Source organism: Hippopotamus amphibius, chromosome 4 (assembly GCF_030028045.1).
Source record: "Hippopotamus amphibius kiboko isolate mHipAmp2 chromosome 4, mHipAmp2.hap2, whole genome shotgun sequence".
Classification (NCBI taxonomy): Eukaryota; Metazoa; Chordata; class Mammalia; order Artiodactyla; family Hippopotamidae; genus Hippopotamus; species Hippopotamus amphibius.
The window spans coordinates 186,347,351-186,368,226 of record NC_080189.1 but is presented as its reverse complement, the minus strand read 5'-3'; the positions used below and the strand labels follow the sequence as shown (position 1 = coordinate 186,368,226).

The window sequence follows — 20,876 nt, the reverse complement described above, 5'->3', positions numbered from 1 at the left end:
GACAGGGATTGCACTAAATCTGTAGATAGCTTTGGGTACCATGGCCATTTTAACAATATTAATTCTTCCAATCCAAGAGCATGGGATAACTTCCATTTCTTTGAATCTCCCATTTCTTTGAATCATCTATAATTTCCTTTATTAATGTTTTATAGTTCTCAGCATATAAGTCTGTAGGCCACTGTTTTAATGTTAAAGGAACTGGCCAATAAAATCCTAAATTCTGCCAACCCTAAGACTGCAACTAATTTCATTTTTGCATCTTCTCTTCCAGTTTTCATATCAGAAATATAAGTACATATAGTTACAAAAAGAGTAAGGAGTATTTTTGTTAATCCATTATTTAGGCTTCTAATTTTCACTGCAGTAGACAAGACAATGTAAAGAATATTTTATCACATAGGTTTTTTTCCTACTTTTGAATTCTCTCCCCAATGAAGCCTTATTAGTGAGGTTTCTGGAGAAAAGGTTATACACATGTTTACGACTCAGCAAAAGCTCACAAGATGTTTGCTGCACCTTCCCACCCAAAACAATTACACACACTAAGAATACAGTGTTTTATCCCCTTTTTACCAAAAACCCACCACTTCCCTCCAAATACCACCAGCTCTGGCCATTTCCACCTTCCACAGTTTTCCTAAATCCACTGGTCCTCTCCATCCTGACTGCCACTGGCCTTGTCCAAACCACCATCATTACTCACCGTGCAGTCACCTTCTAACCCACTTCCCCCCATCTACTCCTGCTTCTTCCAACCTGTTTTCCACACCAGCAGACGGTGCTGGCTTTTCAGAACACGTCCAGTAGTCGTATGTCCTTGCTCAAGGGCTCCCGGTGGTTTCCAGTGCATCCTGAACACCACCTCTGTGGGCTCCAGGGCATGGCACACCCCCCCCCCCACACCCGCCCCGAGCCCTTGACCCCAGGCTCCCTCTCGTGTTACAGGCATTAGTTTAAATGCCCGTTTCTCAGCCCATAATAGGCTCTACAAATAATTATCAAATGAATGAACAGACATCGACGCTGAATGCCTTTTAAAATATTCTGGTAATCTTATTTGATTTAATCAACTCAGACTTTCTCCCAGCATCTAGATCAATAAAATTTTGATGAAAATAATCTAGGCAAACACCGTTTTCTTCTCAGTCCAAAACACATACTACATACAAACACACACTTCTTTTCCCCCTTTAATAAAACTGAAAGAGAATCCCACTTTAAGTAAACTCAAAGAAGAGAGACTCAGAATTCAGACTTACAGATTAGGTACTGAGTATGTGCTTTACAAACAGTCACCAAAATGCTTCTTTAAATAGCAAGCTCCCCCACATTATTTCTAATATAATTTTTTATTTCAATTTATACAAAACCTTTCCAAACGGAAGTAATAATCGGGGGTCACCAAAACAAAGGATAATAGCCACTTCATCGCTATTAATGAAGTCACATTACGTCTACCTTACTGACCGCTGTGATGGGACTCAGTTACATGGATGGCTCACGTGTGATAACACACACGGCGACAAGGACGGCCCTAAAGACTCAGCCCGTCCTGCCCCGCACCAGCGCAGCGGCTCTCTGCTCGTCTGCTGTCAATCCTAAATCAACAAAGGTGATCAAAGCGCTGGGCTTAAGCTTCTCCTAGGGACCCTAAACACTTACGTGACCCTAAGGAACAGCAATTAAGACCACAGAAACATCCTTCCTTTATAAAGCATATTTCAGACTCAAGCTGAAAACTGCGAAAATCATGATAGGAGCAAACGCAAGCACGCTCCATACAGAGCACAGACCTAACTCATTCTGAGACAACTTACGGAAAAGAAGCTGAAGCTTAGAGAAGCTGACTACTGCTGTTTGGAAGGGCTAACTCCTCTAGACAGTGATGTTTAAAATTAGGTAGAAACACGTTAAAATTAGGTTGAAATAAAGTTATGTTGAAACAAGAGTTCCTTGGAAGAGGAAGTTCTCCTACAAGCTAATGTTCCAGAACTCCCCATATGAGCCAAATAAGGAAATCTATTTCCTGAAAAGGTTAATGTTGTCAATCTGAAACTTCCATATTAAAAAAAAGCTCTGTTACGTATTCTGTAATGCATTCTGTATTAACCTTCGAAGCGTTAGAAGTCTAACAAGTATTTCCAGTCCTGCCCAGGCTGCCGTCTGTGACTCTGTCCACCCCGCCAGCCCTCCACCCCGCTCTTCCGCCAGACGCAAGGAGCCAGGCCTGCGTCGCAGGGAGGGCTCCAGCGTCTGCGGATGCTGAGCCCCGCCACGGTCCTGTGAGCTCAGGACGGCCTCCTCTCACAGAGAGGAAGCCCCAGCGGTCAGGGGTGTCAGGCAGGGCCGGCGCAAGCCCAGGTCCCTTTCCTAACCCCAGTGGTCAGGGGGTGCCAGGCAGGCACCCTGGCTATATTCTCACATTTCCTAAGGCTTTTTACAAATATGGGGTGTGGAGCAAGATTTTTTTAATTACAGAAACAGCCCAGGAACACAGTGTCAACAACTGAGACAGGTGGCCAGCACACAGGGTGACGATGTGCGCTGCCCCCGTCCTCCGTGCTATCCATCCCGGGCAAGCTGGCCCCTTCCAGTGAGAAGTGGGCTCTAGGATCCCCCACCTTGGGTCGCGGCAGGGGGATGTTGACCGGGGCAAACCTCACCATGTGTGACTTCGGAGGCTGCTCATAAGAGGGGACACGGCTTCCCCAGGCTCCCTCTGGGGACGCTGACTGGCTCCCAGCCGCCACGCCTGAGGAAGCACAGACAGGCCCTCACGGAGACCATACGGCGAGGCCCTCCTGAGGAGACACCGAGGCCCCCAGCCAGAATCACCCACCAGGCGTGTGTGAAGGAGCTGAGGCAGGGTTTCCGCCCTCGGCCCACACATCTTCCTGCAAGGCCCAGACACCACGGGCATAAAAAGGGCTGTTCGGGGGTAATGTCTTATGTAGCCATAGGAGCTGAACAAACAGTAAAAAAAAAAAAAGGGAATGTCCCCTTTCAACCCATTCTCATTTAATTTTTAACAGTTTTACTTGATAGAAATTTGTGTTGTTCTCTAAGATTCCGCCTCACTCACTGCCTGCCTCGCAGCTGCAGCACTGACTGCCCTGGAGAACAGGACTCCCTGCAGCCGTGACAACTCTGAACCACGGGGGCCGGGAGGGCGGCATTCCCATCATCACTGCACCCACTAATGACTTTTTCCCAGATTTTTGCGACAAAAGGGAGCAGCTCAGTCCTCAGGGAGGATGGCTTCCATGGCGAACTCGACACTGAGTCCACTGCATCGGAGGTGACACCACCAACGCACCCCCACCCCCGACCACTCAAGGAGGACACCGCAGGGCTGGGGCGGCAGGAAAGGCGAGCCCCACCTGGCACAGACGCGCAGGAGGACAGCTCCGCCACCCAGGCTGGTCACCCTGACTCACTGCGGGGCAGGAAGCAGTCAGTGCATAGCGAGTTCGGGGCCCAGCCCCACCCATGGCAGCAAGAGCCCATTTCAGACTGACCATGGGCCTGGGGAGTCTGTTGCCAACGTCTGTGGGTGCAGCAGCCTGAGTGCTAAGCGCAGGCTGAAAACTACAGGTACAAGCCGTTGAAGCTCTGATGCTGGTACTTTAACTGGCTTACACCCACTATCACTCTGCAGTTTATGACACACAGGAGCCCCTGATGAGACAACGATTCCCATGTAACTTGTGGCAACCACGTGTCCGAGCACCGGCACAGGGGTCAGAGCAGTGGGGTGATGCTGGTGGTTTAATTCTCACAACCCTATGAAGTTGATAATACTTTCTCGTTTCAAAGGTGAAGCAAGAGTTCAGCTAGGGCCTTCAGATCCCACCACACATGCGCAGCCCTGAACAAGGAGCCTCATGTGCACCTCTGCAACCTCTGGAAAGAGAAGCATCTCTCTTTGAGATTTAGTGTCCTGGTGTAACAACAGAAGGAAGTGTTCAAACAGGGGTTAGGCCAGTTTGAGGGGAGGGGAAGGGCCAGAGAGGTACTGAGAATACAATCTCTTTACAGTATCTAACTGCACTGAACCCACAAGAAGTCTGAATTTGGTACATTAAATGTTTTTGAAAAATGTAGTATAATGAGCTGTAAAAAGGATGAAGGGACACCAGGGTGCCAGACTGTCAGAATACGGAAGCATTGCAAGTAATGGGGAAGGTTTTCACACAGGAAGAAATATGGCTGTGTGGCAAGATGAACAGAGCCCAGTGCGTGCTAGGAGTTCTTTCTGCGGATGCTCTGAGTACCTCATTTTCCAGAATTCTTAAAGATATTCACATGGATTTAAAAAAAATACACTGTATTACTCATATCCCAAGACGCTTATATTTTTTAAAAAAGAGTTGAAGCAGGAGCTCGATCTAGTTAAAGAGGCAAGAAGGGTACCAGAAGCACTTAGAGAGGAACCGATATGCTCACATCCTCACTAAGTCAGACCCCTACATCTGCTCAGCGTGAGGCTTCCTGAGCAGCATCACACCTAACGTGCTGCTTTCACGTCTGTCTCCCCTGCAAGGGCCCAGATGATACCTTTACTCACAGCGATTTATCACACCATTATTACAAAATTACAGCAAAGCCAATTTCAACATTTAAAGGCATATTAAAAATTAAAAAAAATAATAAATGAATAAATAATATAAATTGGACTATTAAAAAAAAGGCATATCAAATTCCTTCAGGGCCAGAGCAGGTCAGAAACTAACACCATACACAAAAATAAACTCAAAATGGATGAAAGACCTAAATGTAAGGCCAGACACTATAAAACTCCTAGAGGAAAACATAGGAAGAACACTCTTTGACGTAAATCACAGCAAGATCTTTTTTGATCCACCCCCTAGAGTAATGGAAATAAAAACAAAAATAAATAAGTGGGACCTAATGAAACTTCAAAGCTTCCACACAGCCAAGGAAACTATAAGCAAGATGAAAAGAAAACCCTCAGAATGGGAGAAAATATTTGCAAACGAATCAACAGACAAAGGATTAATCTCCAAAATATATAAACAGTTCATCCAGCTCAATATCAAAAAAACAAACAAGCCAATCAAAAAATGGGCAGAAGACCTAAATAGGTACTTCTCCAAAGAAGACATACGGATGGCCAAGAGGCACATGAAAAGCTGCTCAACATCACTCATTATTAGAGAAATGCAAATCAAAACGACAATGAGGTATCACCTCACACCGGTTAGAATGGGCATCATCAGAAAATCGACAAACAGTAAATGCTGGAGAGGGTGTGGAGAAAAGGCAACCCTCTTGCACTATTGGTGGGAATGTAAATTGATACAGCCACTATGGAGAACAGTATGGAGGTTCCTTGCAAAACTAAAAATAGAGCTACCATATGACCCAGCAATCCCACTACTGGGCATATACCCAGAGAACACCATAATTCAAAAAGACACATGCACTCCAATGTTCATTGCAGCACTATTTACAATAGCCAGGACGTGGAAGCAACCTAAATGTCCATCAACAGATGAATGGATAAAGAAGATATGGTACATACATACAATGGAATATTACTCAGCTGTAAAAAGCAATGAAACTGGGACATTTGTAGAGACATGGATGGACCCAGAGACCGTCATATAGAGTGAAGTGAGTCAGAAAAACAAATATCGTATATTAACACACATATGCGGAATATAGAAAAATGGTACAAATCAACCAGTTTTCAAGGCAGAAATAGAGACACAGATGTAGAGAACAAACATATTGACACCAAGTGGGGAAAGCAGGGAGGGTTGGGGGGGGATGAATTGGGAGACTGGGATTGCCACATATGCACTACTAATAAGAAAAAAAATACCAAATTGTACACTCTAAATATATGCAGTTTTTTGTATGTTAACTGTATCTCAATAAAAGTTCTTAAAAAATAAAAAAAAAAATGCATATGTAAATGAAACAGGACAGTATTTATAAAAGCCACTGTATGTCCACTCGGTAGTATATGATGCAATTATTAAAACAAATATTTACAAAGATGTCATAATAATATGAAAATGCTTATATTTATGGAAAAGGATGTAGTACAACAAAAATTTAAAAACACAATAAAATGTGCACATAGGGACTTCCCTGGTGGTCCAGTGGGTAAGACTCCAAGCTCCCAATGCATGGGGCCCGGGTTCAATCCCTGGTCAGGGAACTAGATCCCACGTGCCGCAACTGAAGATCCTGCACAGCGCGACTAAGACTCTGTGCAGCCAAATAAATAAATAAATAAATAATTTTTTTAAAATGTGTGAACATTGTAAATCAACTATGCTTCAATTTTTTAAAAGTGTGTGTGTATATATTTATATATATATGAACACAAATTAAATATACTAAATGTTTAAACATGACAATGTTAATTTTTTTCCCATTCAACATTTTTTTCTAAGTAGCGTATGTTTTTATACTATGGGAAAAAACACATACACAATTACTTTTAAAACAAAACAAGCACTAAATATCTGAGACTGTGATTGTAGATTCTAAACAGGCCTGATGGCAGGGAGGACAGGGCAAACGGCACGGTCCTACCTTACCTGAACTCAGCCAGCTGTGCCCGCCCGTCCCCAAGGACAGATGAACAGGCAGAAGACAGGGCGAGTCCCACCCCGTCCTCCTCAGGCGCGCAACAGCCCCACTTCCGTGTTTATTGAGGCCGTTTCCGTCTTGCCCACCAGAACGTGGCTCCTGAAGGCTGAGCCTGACTTCTTTCTTGCATCCAGCCTTCTGCCAAAGCCTAACAGGGCTTCAGCCATCGTCCATGCTCTGCAAATCCCTGCTGCTCAAATAAAAGCTGTGCCAAGTGGCCGCCCAACTGTTAAGGTGTTTTCAAGAGCCCTGCTCACAGTCACGCTTCTCTTTACTACAGCCTCTAGGAGTTCTTGTCTGATCTTGGCACAAAAAAGAGCCACAGTTGTGCTCCCACCTCACGGCCACCACTGTGAGAGGGACCGACGGGGCTTCCCGCTGAGGGGCGTTCCTAGAAAACAGGTGTCACGCCCCAGCCCGTCAGCAGCAGGACGGCCACCCTCGTGGTGCTGACCTGGAGCCTCGACTCTGCCTCCACATTCACTCCTCTTGCCCCCCTTTAACTCGCCCCCGTGTCAGGCTGTGTCCCTGTCAGCTCTCTCGGCTTCTTTCTGAACTGAGTGCAAGGATAGCTCCACAAATACCAATAAAGCCTTCCTCAGTCACACTGAAGCGGGGCGGGGCATGTTTCCATCAGTGCCTTCTCTCTACGAGGAGGCAGGGGCGCTGTGTCCCCACCGGGTTCGCATCTCACCACAGCCTAGGGGGGGGCGGGAGGCGAGGGGGGCCACCCGTACCTGAGCTCCATGACTGGCGCAAACAGCATGCTGAGCAGCGCGGGGAGGCCAGGGACGTGCGGCAGCAGCGAGGTCTCCCGCAGCAGCATGGTGGACCCTGCAGACAGTCACGGCCAAGGGCAGCGTCGGGCACAGCCCTCCCCGCGACGCCTCCCCCTCCTCAGGCCTCCCTCCCTCCCTGTGCGGAGTCTGTCCCCAGCAGGGAAGTGCTCCCTAGTGTCAGTCCCCACAGCACCCTAGGAGGAGCCCCTTATCCTAAGGCTCAGGCTGTGATCCTGTTTGGGGATCCGTTTGGTTTGGTTGCTCTTGCCTTTCCTTTCTCCTCCTTGGGCTATCAGATTTGTCCTGGGGCCAAGAACTTGCATTTGCCCTCCTCTGTGGCCAAGCACCACGAAATGAACGGGTGATCAAGTCGTCAATCACACACCCCGCACAGCAGGAAGGGGGAGACGCTCCAGTGCTCAAACTCACACCCGCCACACACTCAGGAACCAGGCTAAAAACACGGCACACAGGCGTGAGGCTGCTCACGGAGTACAGGACCAACTGTTCCCGGGATCCGGAGTCACGGGGAGGAAGAGAAGAGCCACAGCGGAGGGACAGCAGGCCCTCACTCACCGGTGGCGTTCACCGAAAGGGAAGCCGCCACCAGCATCCTCTGGTGGAGGTCCTCGGGGCTGTCGCTGATGATGACGGAGTTGATGCTTTCCTTCTCGATCCAAACACACCTGAAAGGAGAGCTGTCGGGAGACGGCTGCGCCTCCACTGGCGAGGCAGTGCGTGACGCCAAGCCCACGAGGAACATCGTTCAGAGACAGTCACCACGCAGACACAGTGACCAGCGCGAAACACACCACGGCCCGCTCTCCGTCAAGCCTCCTCGCGCTGCAGTCCTGGGGCTGCTCCTCCCCACCCTCCGCTCCTCCCGTGTGATCTCAGCCACTCCCTGGGCCCACGTGCTGACCTCAGACCTGCAGCTCCGCCCCAGGCCTCTGTCCCGCGCTACCCACACCTGCGGCGGCCTCCGCCTGCATCCCAGGCGGGCCGTCCCCAGGACGTCCAGAGGAAGCTCAGCAGAGGCCCCGCAGGGCACCCTCCACTCCTGCTCCTCCCGTATCACCAACTCTGCTCAAGCACTGGCCTGCTGAGTCCACCCACAGCCCGAGTCCACCTGCTGCCCGTCTCTGCAGCCCCTGCCGCGGACTCGGCACAGCCGACGGACTCCTGCTCTGGCGCACGTGAGCAGCCTCAGAAGCCTGCTCCTACTCGGCACCCTTCACGCCGGGCTCTGCACACTGTACAGTGCTCCCAGAGCACCTGCACATCTTGTGAAAACACAGGTTCGAAAGGTCTGGGTGGGCTGAGCTCGGCGTTTCTAACAAGCTCTCAGGACGCGTCTGCGGCTGATGCTAGAGGGGACTTCGAGGTTTACCCTGCAGCCGAAGGGAGCATTTAAAAAGCACAAAGGGAGGCTTCCCATGTGTCTCAGGAGGAAGTGGCTCGTGAGGCTCTACAGCCCCCGTGCCTCCCACCCAAGTCTCCACTCTCACTCCAGTCCTCAGAGCTGCAAACGCTCAGCCTACGGCCTCTACGCCTGCCCCTACGGCTGGGCCTCTCCTGGTCTAACTCCTCTGCACGCTGCAGGTGTCAGAGTCCTCTGGAAAACCTCGATGGCCTTTCGAGCACAGTCACAGGCCTCTCTTAGATGCCTTCATAATGTTCCATGGCCCGTATCGAGACCCTCATCAACCTCTTGAAGTAAGTGGCTTTCTCTGTCCTGCCCTCTCATAATCTGGGCGAGGACACCGACTGTGTTTTGTTCACTGCTCTTCTCCCCAAACTGCTCCCAGGACTCAGCCGGCACTCACAGACCTGATGAATGAATAACAATTATAGCAAGAACAGAAAAAACGAGGGGTCTGATGCAAGATACTCCAACATTTCTTACACGAATGGTTTTCACATAAGAGAGAATGGGAACCTCAGATCTGGTGCTAGTGGAAAAGCTGGAAGGAGTGAGAAAAAGTAACACATTCCTACAGGTTAGATATTAAAAAGATTAGTTTCTGATGAGCTCTGTAAACAGAGGAGCAGAGAAAAAAAACTTCATGGGAAACTTAAGTTAATCATACCTGAACTTGGATATTCTGGTCAGACTATGACACTTCAGTTCATAAGGGTTAAAAGGTCCGTGAATTATTGCCTGTACACATAAAGTATAAAAATGTTACCAATATGTAGAAGACATTTTACACACATTTTAAGAATCCAAAAATCAGCTCATAGTTTAAAAAAAGAAAAAAGCTACACCTTAGTTACAACATCTTCAAGAATTAATGGGAGAAAAATGCCTTTAAAAAGGTATTTTTCTGGGATGCAACTGATTTCGTCAATGGTTTCACTAACCTTCCCCTCTCTATATATATGAATATATACACATACTTAAGATAGCCTTTGGTTAAAAAAAAGAAACACTGCCAAATACTTCAGTAAAAATATTCTTTTCATTGCATTCCAGTTAAATAAGCACGCCTAAGACCACACAGCCAAAGGCTGGGACAGTGAAAATAGTGTCCCTGGTTGGGGGGGGGGGGGGTGACACACCCCCTCCAAATGGGTCCAGTAGACGGTGCACCTCCACAGGTTGAAGCTAAGCCCGCATACTGGCTCTCAAAGCCCCCACGCTGTACTGCCCTCCATCTGATAGACAAGCACTGGTCGTTTCGACTGAAAAATGTTCCCTGCCATCCAACTACCTGGTTGTTGTCGCAAAATTCCTCTGTATCTTGGTTCCTCCTTTACCTCTTCCGAGCCATCCCCCAGAGCGATCTGGGAGGCTGCCTCCCGAGCTTGAAGTCCTCAGAAAGCCCACCAAATAAAACATCATTCTCAACTTTTAGGCTGTGCATTTTTTTTTTACTCAACATCGCCTTTGGAAAGGTTAGTTTAAAAAAAGAAATAGTCAAAGCATTTCCCTACACGAAACCCTGGATTTTTCTCATATTTATATAGGCTCCATTGTGAGAAAAGTAACAGCATTAAACACAAGGAAAGAAAAAACCATCATGACTACCAGCTACAACTCAGCTTATAAATACAGAATGATTTAAAAATTTTTAATTGCATTTTAAAATAATGCCTACAAATTACCTTGCAGTTTGGGTTACCCAGTTTATTGGAAGCAAAGCTCTCTAACAAAATCCGGATCAGGTACTTTTCGTCATCTTTCAGGGGGGCGGACAAGTCTGTCACATTTTCTACTGATTTGGAAAAGAGACCCTTGAGAACTTCATGGCTTTGCTGAACAAAATAAGAAAAGTTCATTCTGCTAAAAGGAAAACCTGTATTAAAAGCACTTAATTTCAAACTAATCAAAGTATTTCATAGGCATAACCTTATTCTTAGGTGACCTTTAGATCATTAAGGTGTCAAAAGATAATTTTATCTAGTACATTTTAAAATTCAAACAGGACTTCCTAGATGGCACAGTGGTGAAGAATCTGCCTGCCAATGCAGGGGACATGGGTTCGAGCCCTGCCCTGGGAAGATTCCACATGCCACAGAGCAACTAAGCCCGTGCGCCACAACTATTGAGCCTGTGCTCTAGAGCCCATGAGCTACAACTATTGAGCCCATGTGCCGCAACTACTGAAGCCCACGTGCCTAGGGCCCGTGCTCCGCAACAAGAGAAGCCACTACAATGAGGAGCCTGCGCACCACAATGAAGAGTAGCCCCTGCTCGCAGCAACTAGAGAAAGCCTGTGTGCAGCAACGAAGACCCAATGCAGCCAAAAAATAAATTAAATAAATAAATAAATTTATAAAAAAAAAAATTCAAACAAAATAAATAAGACAGAATTCATTAAAGGCTCAGTTCTTTAGCCTTTACTACCCTTCAGCCATCAGAGAATTGAAAAGAGCAAGAAAAAGAATTTTTTGTATACAAAACCTCAGTTTACTGTTGGGAATATTAGCAGGACCGCCAGCTCTACAGCAACATTTTCCTGCTTGTTCATCCCTTGCCCAACTCAGCACCTCATCCCCAGCAGAAATTACTGAAGGAAAAACAAACCACCTTCAACACGAGCCTCAAAGTGGCATCTCAAACCTTCAGATCAAGAAAAATAGCTTCAGAACTGATTTTTTTTTATTGGCCATGCCATGTGGCATGTGAGCTCTAGTTCCCCAACCAGGGATTGAACCCAGGCCCCCTGCATTGGGAGCATGGAGTCTTAACCATTGGACCACCAGGGAAGTCTCAGAACTGATTTTGAAATAAATGGTTGAAAAACATTTTGAAACGTTCAAGATACTTAAAACACTTTATTAATTACTTTCATTGGGGAGATAAATCTTGAAATCCATTAAAAAAAACTCCCCAAACAGAGAACATTTTCACAACTAATTTTCATTCCAAGAAGGAAAAAACAGCTCCATAATTGGAAACCAACAAGAGCAGCACTCAGCCACCATAATTTGGTCTCAAAGAAACTAGAAGACGTTCAGGATGGTACCACAGGTCTCAGCACACCTGTCCAGCTCTTCACCCCTCCATATCCTCAGAGAGCGAACAGGGTCCCCTTTGCTCTCACTCTCCCCGCCACTCCCCACCCCCGCCCCCCGCCCCCCAACAAGGAGGACGGGAGCGCACACCTTGGACTCATAGGGCTCCTCAGCCAGCTCCGCGTAGCCCTCCTCGATGAGGACGTCTCGCACGTTGATGGTGTCCTGCAGCCCCGAGGAGAGGTAGGCATCCACATGGAGGACACTGTGCACCACGGAGAAGACCTTCACGAGCAGGGCGCGGCCACTGACCAGCGAGGAGAAGCGCCGGCTGGCCTCTCCGCTCCAGTGCTCACCGCACACCAGACACCTCGCAGATGGGCGCATCTTGCAAATCTTAAACTCCAAAGCCTAGGGGACAAACGCGCATAGCTGAGTCAGCGTGTAGACGCGATGGACACTCACTCCAGATACTACTGAAAAGGGACCCTGGGCTTCCTTGATGGCACAGTGGTTAAGAATCCACCTGCCAATGCAGGGGACATGGGTTTGAGCCCTGCTACAGGAAGATCCCACATGCCGTGGAGCAACTAAGCCCATGCATAACTACTGAGCCTGCGCTTTAGAGCCCGTGAGCCACAACTATTGAGCCCATGTGCCACAACTACTGAGCCCATGTGCCACAACTACTGAAGCCCACACGCCTAGAGCCCGTGCTCTGCAACAAGAGAAGCCACAGCAAGGAGGAGCCCGTGCACCACAATGAAGAGAAGCCCCCGCTCACTGCAACTAGAGAAAGCCAGCAGACAGCAACAAAGACCCAACACAGCCAATAAATAAATTAGTAAATAAATTTATGAAAAGGGAAGGGGAGGGGAGGGGAGGGAAGGGGAGGGGAGGGAAGGGAAGGGAAGGGAAGGGAAGGGAAGGGACCCTGCTGCAGGGATCCGCAGCTGTGACCTCCTACAGACCATACTGAAAACAATTTCAGAGCAAGTGAGGATTTCACAGGTAAAAAAACTTGGCTTTGCTTTTAGGCAACAACAAAAAAATTAGAATAACTTTTAGAAAGCACATGTGGGAAAGCATTAGAAATTACTGCTGAATTAAAACTACTTTTTGGCTACGTTTGAAACCCCCCATATATTTTAACTTGCTCCAAAAGCAGTATCAGCTAAAATATCTACGGCAAAATACTTTTGGAAAAAAGCAGAAACCAAATTTGGGGAGTATGACCAAATGAGTGCCATCCCTCTGGCCTCGGCCCCATCCAGAAGCTGAGGGGTGACTATGTGACCCCCAGAACCCTTCCTGCTTTACACTCAGAGCACAGGAGCACCTCAACCTTACCTGAAAGGGAAGTTCAAGAAGCTGACAGGGAATCTCCATCAGGACCCCCAGCGCCACATGCGCCCTGTTCCCGTAGTCCACAAAGAACACCTAGAGGGGAAAGTGCCCCCTGAGCACAGGCCCGGCAGACGCTGGGTCCCACCCACCATGGCCACAGGACCACCCACCCCAGGCCGCCTTCACTGGGTTCCTGGGGGCTGGGGCGTAATTCCTCATGTCACTGAGGGAAGCAGCTTTTCTACTAGACCACTTTTCTAACTGTAATTATTTTATATTTACTTTCCACTTGAAATTAGAAACAACTTTCTATCAAGTCTCATTTCCCTTTGAGGGATTCGTTACAGAAAAACATACCTCAGCAGAATTTCCAGAAACATAAAGGATTTGCGCTCTAAAGTAGCTTTCTTTGCCAAAATCAGCAAAAGGAGCCAGACAGACCAAGTCTGGATGTGGGTGAACGGGCAAGGGCACCAGCTTCAGATGGTTGATTTCGGCAGTAAGCTTCTTCAGAATCTCTGCGTGTTTCTCATCAATCCTATATCCCCAAAAGTGTCCCACTTCCACCACCTAAAAAGGAGGAGGAGGAGCAGAGATGAACTCTAGAAAAGGATTTCTGTCAAGAGGACAGAAGCTCAAACTGCAGGCCCGACATACCACACCTACCACATGTCACAAACCATATTCCTGGGTCCCTAAGTATTCTACAGGCTTCTAACAGCCGCTTACGAGAAAAAGGCGGGGTGGATTTCCCGGTCAGGGGAGGTGAGGAACTGTCTGGAGGCACAGGTCTTGAGGGCACACAAGCACTGCAGGCTCTGGGGGGGAGGTGGGGGGGCATGCGAGAACAGGGCTGTTCCACCCCTGACCAGCCCCCAGGGGACCCGCCAACCCCAGGGACCCCAGGCACCCTCTGGATGGCGAGGGGCAGGAGCGGGGTGAATGCACGGCCTCCCGGAAGAGCAGTGGGCACAGGAGGGCGGGTGCCCTCGCCTGCTGCTGCCTGAGATGGCCAGGGCCACACTGCTGGAGCTCTCTAGGCTTCTGGCATCCAGGTTTCTACAGGAGGTTTACCAGGAAGCCCGATGCATTTTAATTGAAATTTTATTTTGAAGAAGTAAAAACTGTACCCCAGTGAATAATGGTACTAATGCTAGTTTTGCTGATATAAACTGAATTACACAGGCAAATAGCACTATGCCAATTAACATTTTTACATGTATCTTGTCACTAAAGCTGATTTTTTAGCACTTTAAATGCACTAACATTTTAAAAATTAAGTTTTGATTCTAGAATGAATACTTGTGTTTCATTTTGTGTGACAGCCACAATTCAATTCAACAAGTGAAAGTAATTCAAGCTCACCCAGATTTACTCCAGTTGACCCTTAAACAATACAGGCTTGATCTGTGAGGGTCCAGTTACATGGATATTTTTCAGTAGTAAAGACTACAGGACCACATAGTCCGTGGTTGGTCGCATCTGAGGATGCAGAGGAACCATGGATACGGAGGGTGGACGGTAAGTTAACCTCTGATTAACCCCACTTTGTTCAAGGGTCAAGTGCAGGTTACTAAGGTACACAGGCTGTGTGTGTGACTGTCTCTATATGTGTATATATACATGACAGTTCTAGATTAAGAAGACAGAAAAGCTCTAATGATTGGATCACACCATTCTTACCTCTGTAACGTCAACTGTTAAGAGGAGATCTGTAATCGTCCGGGATCTGTCTAACGTGTTAAATGAGACTTGCATAGGATCAACTGTCTGCTTCTGGAAGTCCACATTCACCCTATTCAACACAATTTATTTTTAAAGGCAATAAAAGTGTTACAAAGAAAACATACTTACATATGTGAAGTTATTGTTTCAACTATTCCACTATTTCTACAAGGAAAGAACATTTTAATAAAATACCCACAAGCCAGAGATGAAGAATTCTATTTTATCTCAAACGTGAGTTTCTGATGGCTTTCTGACCTGCCCTGAGGGAGGGTGTGTACCCTAGTAGTTACATACCACCCTTTAGGAATATATTCTAAAGGTCAAGACTTACGGAATATCTACTTTCAAGGATATAAATTCTAAATCTAGGAACTGCAATGTTTCCTAACTTTTGGCTTTAGAGGTAAGTGACTCTGATCTTTAGAAAACTACAAGAATCAATGCCTATTTAATGTCATTAGAAAACACACACATGATTTTCTAATAAACCCAAGAATTATCATTCATCCTTAAAGCAATAATTTAATAAATGCTAACATTTGAGGAGGTGAAATATAAATTTGATAAAAAATTTCCTTTCCTGATAATTTTATTCTTAAATGAAGATGAAGAATTATAACAGATCCTGATCCACCTCTCTTCCCAGTTTTCAGACCCATTTATTAAATAAGAGTGACTTAGGCCAAGCTACCCAGTAAGACAGGTCTGCTCCACGTAACTACAGACGGAACCCACTCAACTCCCAAACACGCAGAATCAAATCATCCGACAGTGGAGGAAACCCGATGGAACTACTTCCCTTACCTCACCAGTTCCTCAAATCCCTGTCAAATTCCTCATGGGGTTAAAAAGATTACAAACAAGAAAAGATACATGAGAATTCCTACAAACAGCTCTGTGGGAATATGACCAAAGGCAAAGTAATCTGTTAGAAACACTGAAGGGTGATTTAATTTGATCCAAGAGAAGCAAACCTGCGAACTGCATGGCAGCTGCCCAGTGGCAAGCGCCACTGCCCGGCCGAGCAGACCCACGTAGGCAGCCCGGCCCCCCTCCACCCTGCTCAACAAAGAGGGGTGGCCTGTGCTGGCCAGCAGTGCGGTGTTCCCAACTGCACCTCCATTTTGTCCCACCATCGGCTCTGCTAAGGACAAGGAAGCAAATATAAGGAGGAAAAAAGGAAACTGACATGAGGTTCAATCCCTTCAACTTAAATTGAAAATGACACAAGGGATTCCACACAATGCTCCAAATAGCCTTGGACAATAGGTATCATAGCTATTAAACAGATGAAAACACTGAGGTTCAGAGAGGTCAAGTAATGTGCCCAAGCACACACAGCTAGGAGATGATGAAACCAGGCTACCAAGCCAGTGCTTTTAGCGTGAACTTAAGCAAGGTTAAACAGTTGTTTGAAAATAATATAGAGAATGTGAAGCAGGGGGACAGAGTCATGCCCGCCTCCCTTCTGAAAATACCTTGTGTTCCTGAGCTTGGAAACAGCCCCTCCTTGCACCTTCCCCTCAATCTCCTCTGCGGAATGAACACTGAGTTCAAGGGAGACTTTCAGCTGAGACATCTTAATGGCCATATACACTGCAGGAAGAGTTTTGAACCTCTCTGTTGGATTCCGTGAAAACTCCACAAAGGCTCTGCTCCACAAATGTAAATAATAAAAAAAAAAAGTTTATGAGGCATCTGAAAAAAGAACTAAGTGCATGTTAATTTCTCTCAAGTTTAGACAGAGATTTTCAGTTACACCTCTCCTCAAAATACCAGTAACTCTTCCTTCTATAATTAATCAAGAAGATATACTTAAGAGGAAATTATTCACTTAAGAGAAATAAAAATTACCATGACATACCATTAAATTAAAACCAAGTAGCATCCTTATGTATTACACAGTATAATGCAGAATAAAGATTGAGTTCAAATGGAATTTTCGGCTAAGAAATCTTAATTCTCATCATTTGGGGTTTGGGGTTTTGTTTTTCTATTTTTTTCTAAAATAAAATGCAGACAGAGAAAAACCACACAACCGAGTAGTCCAGTGATCTTTCTGATGTCCCTCCAAAAAACCATCCAGTTTATCACCCAGTAATGTTGAGGCACACCCCACCTGACCTCCCACCCCCCCACATCGCAGTGTCCTATTATCCCATCCCTCCCTCTGGGCTGGGCGGGGGGACAAACATGCAATAAGGGTGCCTGCCAGACACTTCCTGGTATCAAGGGGAAAAGCTTCAAGTTTGTATATGGTTGTATATGAGTGTCAAACAACATACTCAGAAAAACAGACTTATGACCCCTCCAACTGTTGTCATGGAAATGTGTGACTGTGGGTGACTTGGAAGGATCCTGAGCTCATGGAGAGCAGCCTGTTGCGTCCATCCTGTCCAGTCCCATCCTCCGGCCTCTCTGCAGCCTCTTCTCTCCACTGCACTGCCCCCCTGCCCAGGGCTCCCTTTCAACCCTCCTCCACTGCCCCTCGGGCACTCACGAGTGAGCACGTGCCTCTCCTCCTGTCCTCAGCTGCCTTCATTCACTCCCACTTCCACCATCTTTTTCTAGAAGGCGCCTAAGTCTCTCCCCAGAAACAATTTCTTTCAAATACTCTAGACTACGTTTCCAAGACTCTCGTCTTCCCTGAGTATTTTCAACTCGACAGGCAGAGAGAGCCAAGCCTGTACCTTCCCCGCGCCCCCCACCTCCACCCCCTCCCCTGCCCTGGCCTCCTGTCCGCTCCCTGCCAGCTCCTCCACGCACCACCCCCACGGCCGAATCCACTCTTCCCTCCCATCCACTGCTCCCTTTTCATGTCAAACACCACCTCTGGCTTGGACGACTGCCAAGCTTACTCTGGACAGCTTCCTCCCCTCTGCATCGTTCCCTGATGAAGTTCCACAAAACACAGTTCCAATCAGAACACTCAGGGGTCTCTAAATGCCCACGACTCACATTCACACTCGTCAGTTGGCCACGAATGCCGTCCAAAAGACAGCGACCGACTGCCCACTGTGCAGGCTCAGTCTGACACACAACCAGCTCCCGGCAAGACGGCTCTGGCTGTGCCTGGCACACCCTACGCTTTCCCAAACCACAGCCCCGCTCTCACTGGGCTCCTGCCCCACCTGCGGGGGCGCCTCCCCTCCAGGCCCCTCAAACTCCTCCCGAGGAAGACCCAGGCGAATGTCAGTGCTCCTACTCTGAGCCCCAGATACGATGTCTTCTTCCAGCCCCCCGGCCTCTCCCGGGACACTCCTCGGCGGGCAAATGTCTGTGGAACCAATTTTACTCTCCACCCCGACCACTAATTTGAAAACATCTCACAGGAGGGAACCATGTGCCCAGGTACGGGCTGTGCTCCAGCGCCCTCGGCCCCACACACAGGGACTACACACGGCAGGCCCTGCTGGGTCCCGAGAGGAGGACAGTCTTGACTCAGTAACTATTTTATGTCATTCTTTGCCTTTAATATTCGATGCACAGAACTGGTACAACCAGAAGAATACTGTTACATCCCCTAGTAATTGGCATGACATTGATATTGTGACTGAACACCAGAAATCTATGAGGAATCATGTAAAACACAATTAAAATACCTATAAAGAGGTCCCTGACAGAATAAGAAACCAGCACAGAATCCAATCCAGCAGTAAAGTTTAAGGAAAGAGGCTACTGCAAGGTTAATGAGAGTCCAGGCTGCATCCGTCCAAGTCAGTCCAAAGGGCAGCCATGTGCGTGTACCTGGACTTTCCACAGTCACGAAAGACAGTTCAGCTGCATGCACCCAGTTTTAAGCAATTTTGTACAGGCGATTAAGACGCTGACTGTTAACTTACGTTAGAATACTTAAGAAAACTTGAGACACTGTAAGTTTAATTAAATCTGTAATGGTTGTTAGAAGTGCCCAGAAAGGCTTTACGCATCAGGGTTATAAATTCGCTATGTGAAGCATTTACACACCCTCAAAGAAAATCAATATATTCATCATAGGAATGGAACTTAAAATGTTTGAGGCAATTAATCCAAATTTTAAGCACAAGGAATATGCTCAACTTGAGTTACTGAACATTAATCAAAGAAAAACTAAAAGTGTTTCTTATTTACTAGATTTACAAAGCTTTGTAAATTAAATAAAACGTATAGGACATGAGAAATTTTTTTCTCATTTAAAAAAATTAAAAAACAATTAAAAAACTGTAAACAGCCTTTGCTGTGCATAAGCATTCTCTCTTGGAAATGAAAGCTCAGAGTGATACTCCAAGACACACCACTCGTTCCTTCTCTGCAACTGAAACAGGCCAGGCGTAACTGAGTTTTGCAGTATTTGTCTTCCAAAATTATTTAGAACATGTAAGTTCTAAATACCTCTAGGCAGATAAACTCTCCAGCAGGCCTCCCTGGTGGCCGGCGCCCCACTGAGGGGCCTCAGGATGGCCACGCCGAAAGCAGCGCCGCCGCCCCTCCTCAGGCTCCTGCACCCTGCTGGCATCAGAGCACGGGCCTCGCAGCTTAGCTCCTTTAGGAGGAACTTGGTTGAAAGAGAAGATAAACTGCTCGTGACAACCAGATAAACCACAGCTGCCCGCAGCAGCCCTTCTGATGACCCATTTCCACACATTTCCACAAGCACCCAGTTTAAAGAATCGGCCCCATAAGAAACATAAAAACCTCATGGCTCTTTCATAATTGCAGTGGATTACAAAAATACACTACTTACTTTGCACCATCAAACACAATGGATTTGACTTGGCCACACTGTCTGAAGAGAGACTGCAGTTGTTTAAAGTAGAGAAATCCATAGGGAGGAATGTGCTTCAGCTGTAAAACATCACACACAGAGCTCACAAACGGGCGTGATGTTCACAACAACAGAGCAAGAAGTGGACCCAACAGCAGGGTACACCATGACTAATGACTTCTAAATTATAACCAAGTTTTAATAACACGTTAAACAAAGGCTAATTCTTCCCCTGTTAAAAACAGTCCAAAAGTCTGGCACAGAAAAACTGACATGTTTTTCATTTTCCCTTAAAATAATTGGACTAAATACATTTTTTAAAAACACAGTATTTCTACATAAGCATTAGCGGGAACTTAGCCGTTAAAGGGAAACGCAGCACTAGCTAAGAGGAGGGCGTGTGTCCCGCCACCCCCCCAACTCCCGCAGGCAGCACTAACTGAACTGCGCTGGACAACTGCTCCCCGCTCCCTCCCTTCAGGGTGATCTGCGTTCTGAGCTCTGGCTCTGGCCTGAAATCTGGAGTCCCCTGACCCTGTGACCTGCTTATCTCAGGGCCCAGCACAACTGCAGGAGAGGCAGTGGGTGGCTGAAAAGCGAAGGCTGTGGACTCAGGTCCGAGTTCAAGTCCCGCCTTACTGAGTTTCTCTGGCAAGTGATGGAGCCACCCCAGGACCCAGCAGCAACATCAGGAACTAAGGGAGACGATAAATCCCCCATCAAAGAGCCAACGTGAAGCTCAGAGAAGAATGCGTAAAAAGCACTTAACAAAGGCCCTCTCAGAGGATAAGCCTCTGGAAGTCCTAGCCAGCACTTCGTTGTTCTAATGCGCACAGCCAGGTAATTTTTGGGCCCCCAGAGTGCAAGGTGAACAGGCTGCCTGGTGGCTGGAGGACACGAGCGCAGCTCCGCGTCTGAGGACATGTGCTGTGGGTCCTTCCCTGGTGCACAGGTAAGGGGAGACCACCACCAAGGGGTGAGAGGAAGCCAACCAAAAGGGCTTGGTCCACCAGGATGGTCCATCAGCGCAGAGGCCCAGCCACACCTCCTCGATAGCAGTAAAGAGCTAAGGACCACCTCTTTAGGTAAAATCCGCCCCCAGGTACAAGCTGCACATCAGCTGCGCCTCTGGCCCCTAGTGTGAGCACCAGCTCCTCGTCAGGGCTCTGCACAGACCCCCTCCCTTG

The 20,876-nt window shown here is 47.3% G+C and overlaps 1 protein-coding gene across 1 annotated transcript in view; it reads right to left on the bottom strand.

Moving 5' to 3' along the window:
• TDRD9 (tudor domain containing 9) overlaps positions 1-20,876 on the bottom strand; it is a 113,129-nt gene that overhangs the window by 15,649 nt on the left and 76,604 nt on the right. The window contains exons 25-34 of the mRNA XM_057733575.1: positions 19,669-19,769; positions 16,424-16,597; positions 14,901-15,012; positions 13,575-13,787; positions 13,221-13,310; positions 12,021-12,281; positions 10,518-10,667; positions 9,500-9,570; positions 7,986-8,095; positions 7,368-7,464 (exon numbers count right to left, since the gene is read on the bottom strand). Coding sequence (XP_057589558.1) covers positions 7,368-7,464; positions 7,986-8,095; positions 9,500-9,570; positions 10,518-10,667; positions 12,021-12,281; positions 13,221-13,310; positions 13,575-13,787; positions 14,901-15,012; positions 16,424-16,597; positions 19,669-19,769 — 1,379 coding nt within the window. The remainder of the gene's footprint in view (positions 1-7,367; positions 7,465-7,985; positions 8,096-9,499; positions 9,571-10,517; positions 10,668-12,020; positions 12,282-13,220; positions 13,311-13,574; positions 13,788-14,900; positions 15,013-16,423; positions 16,598-19,668; positions 19,770-20,876) is intronic.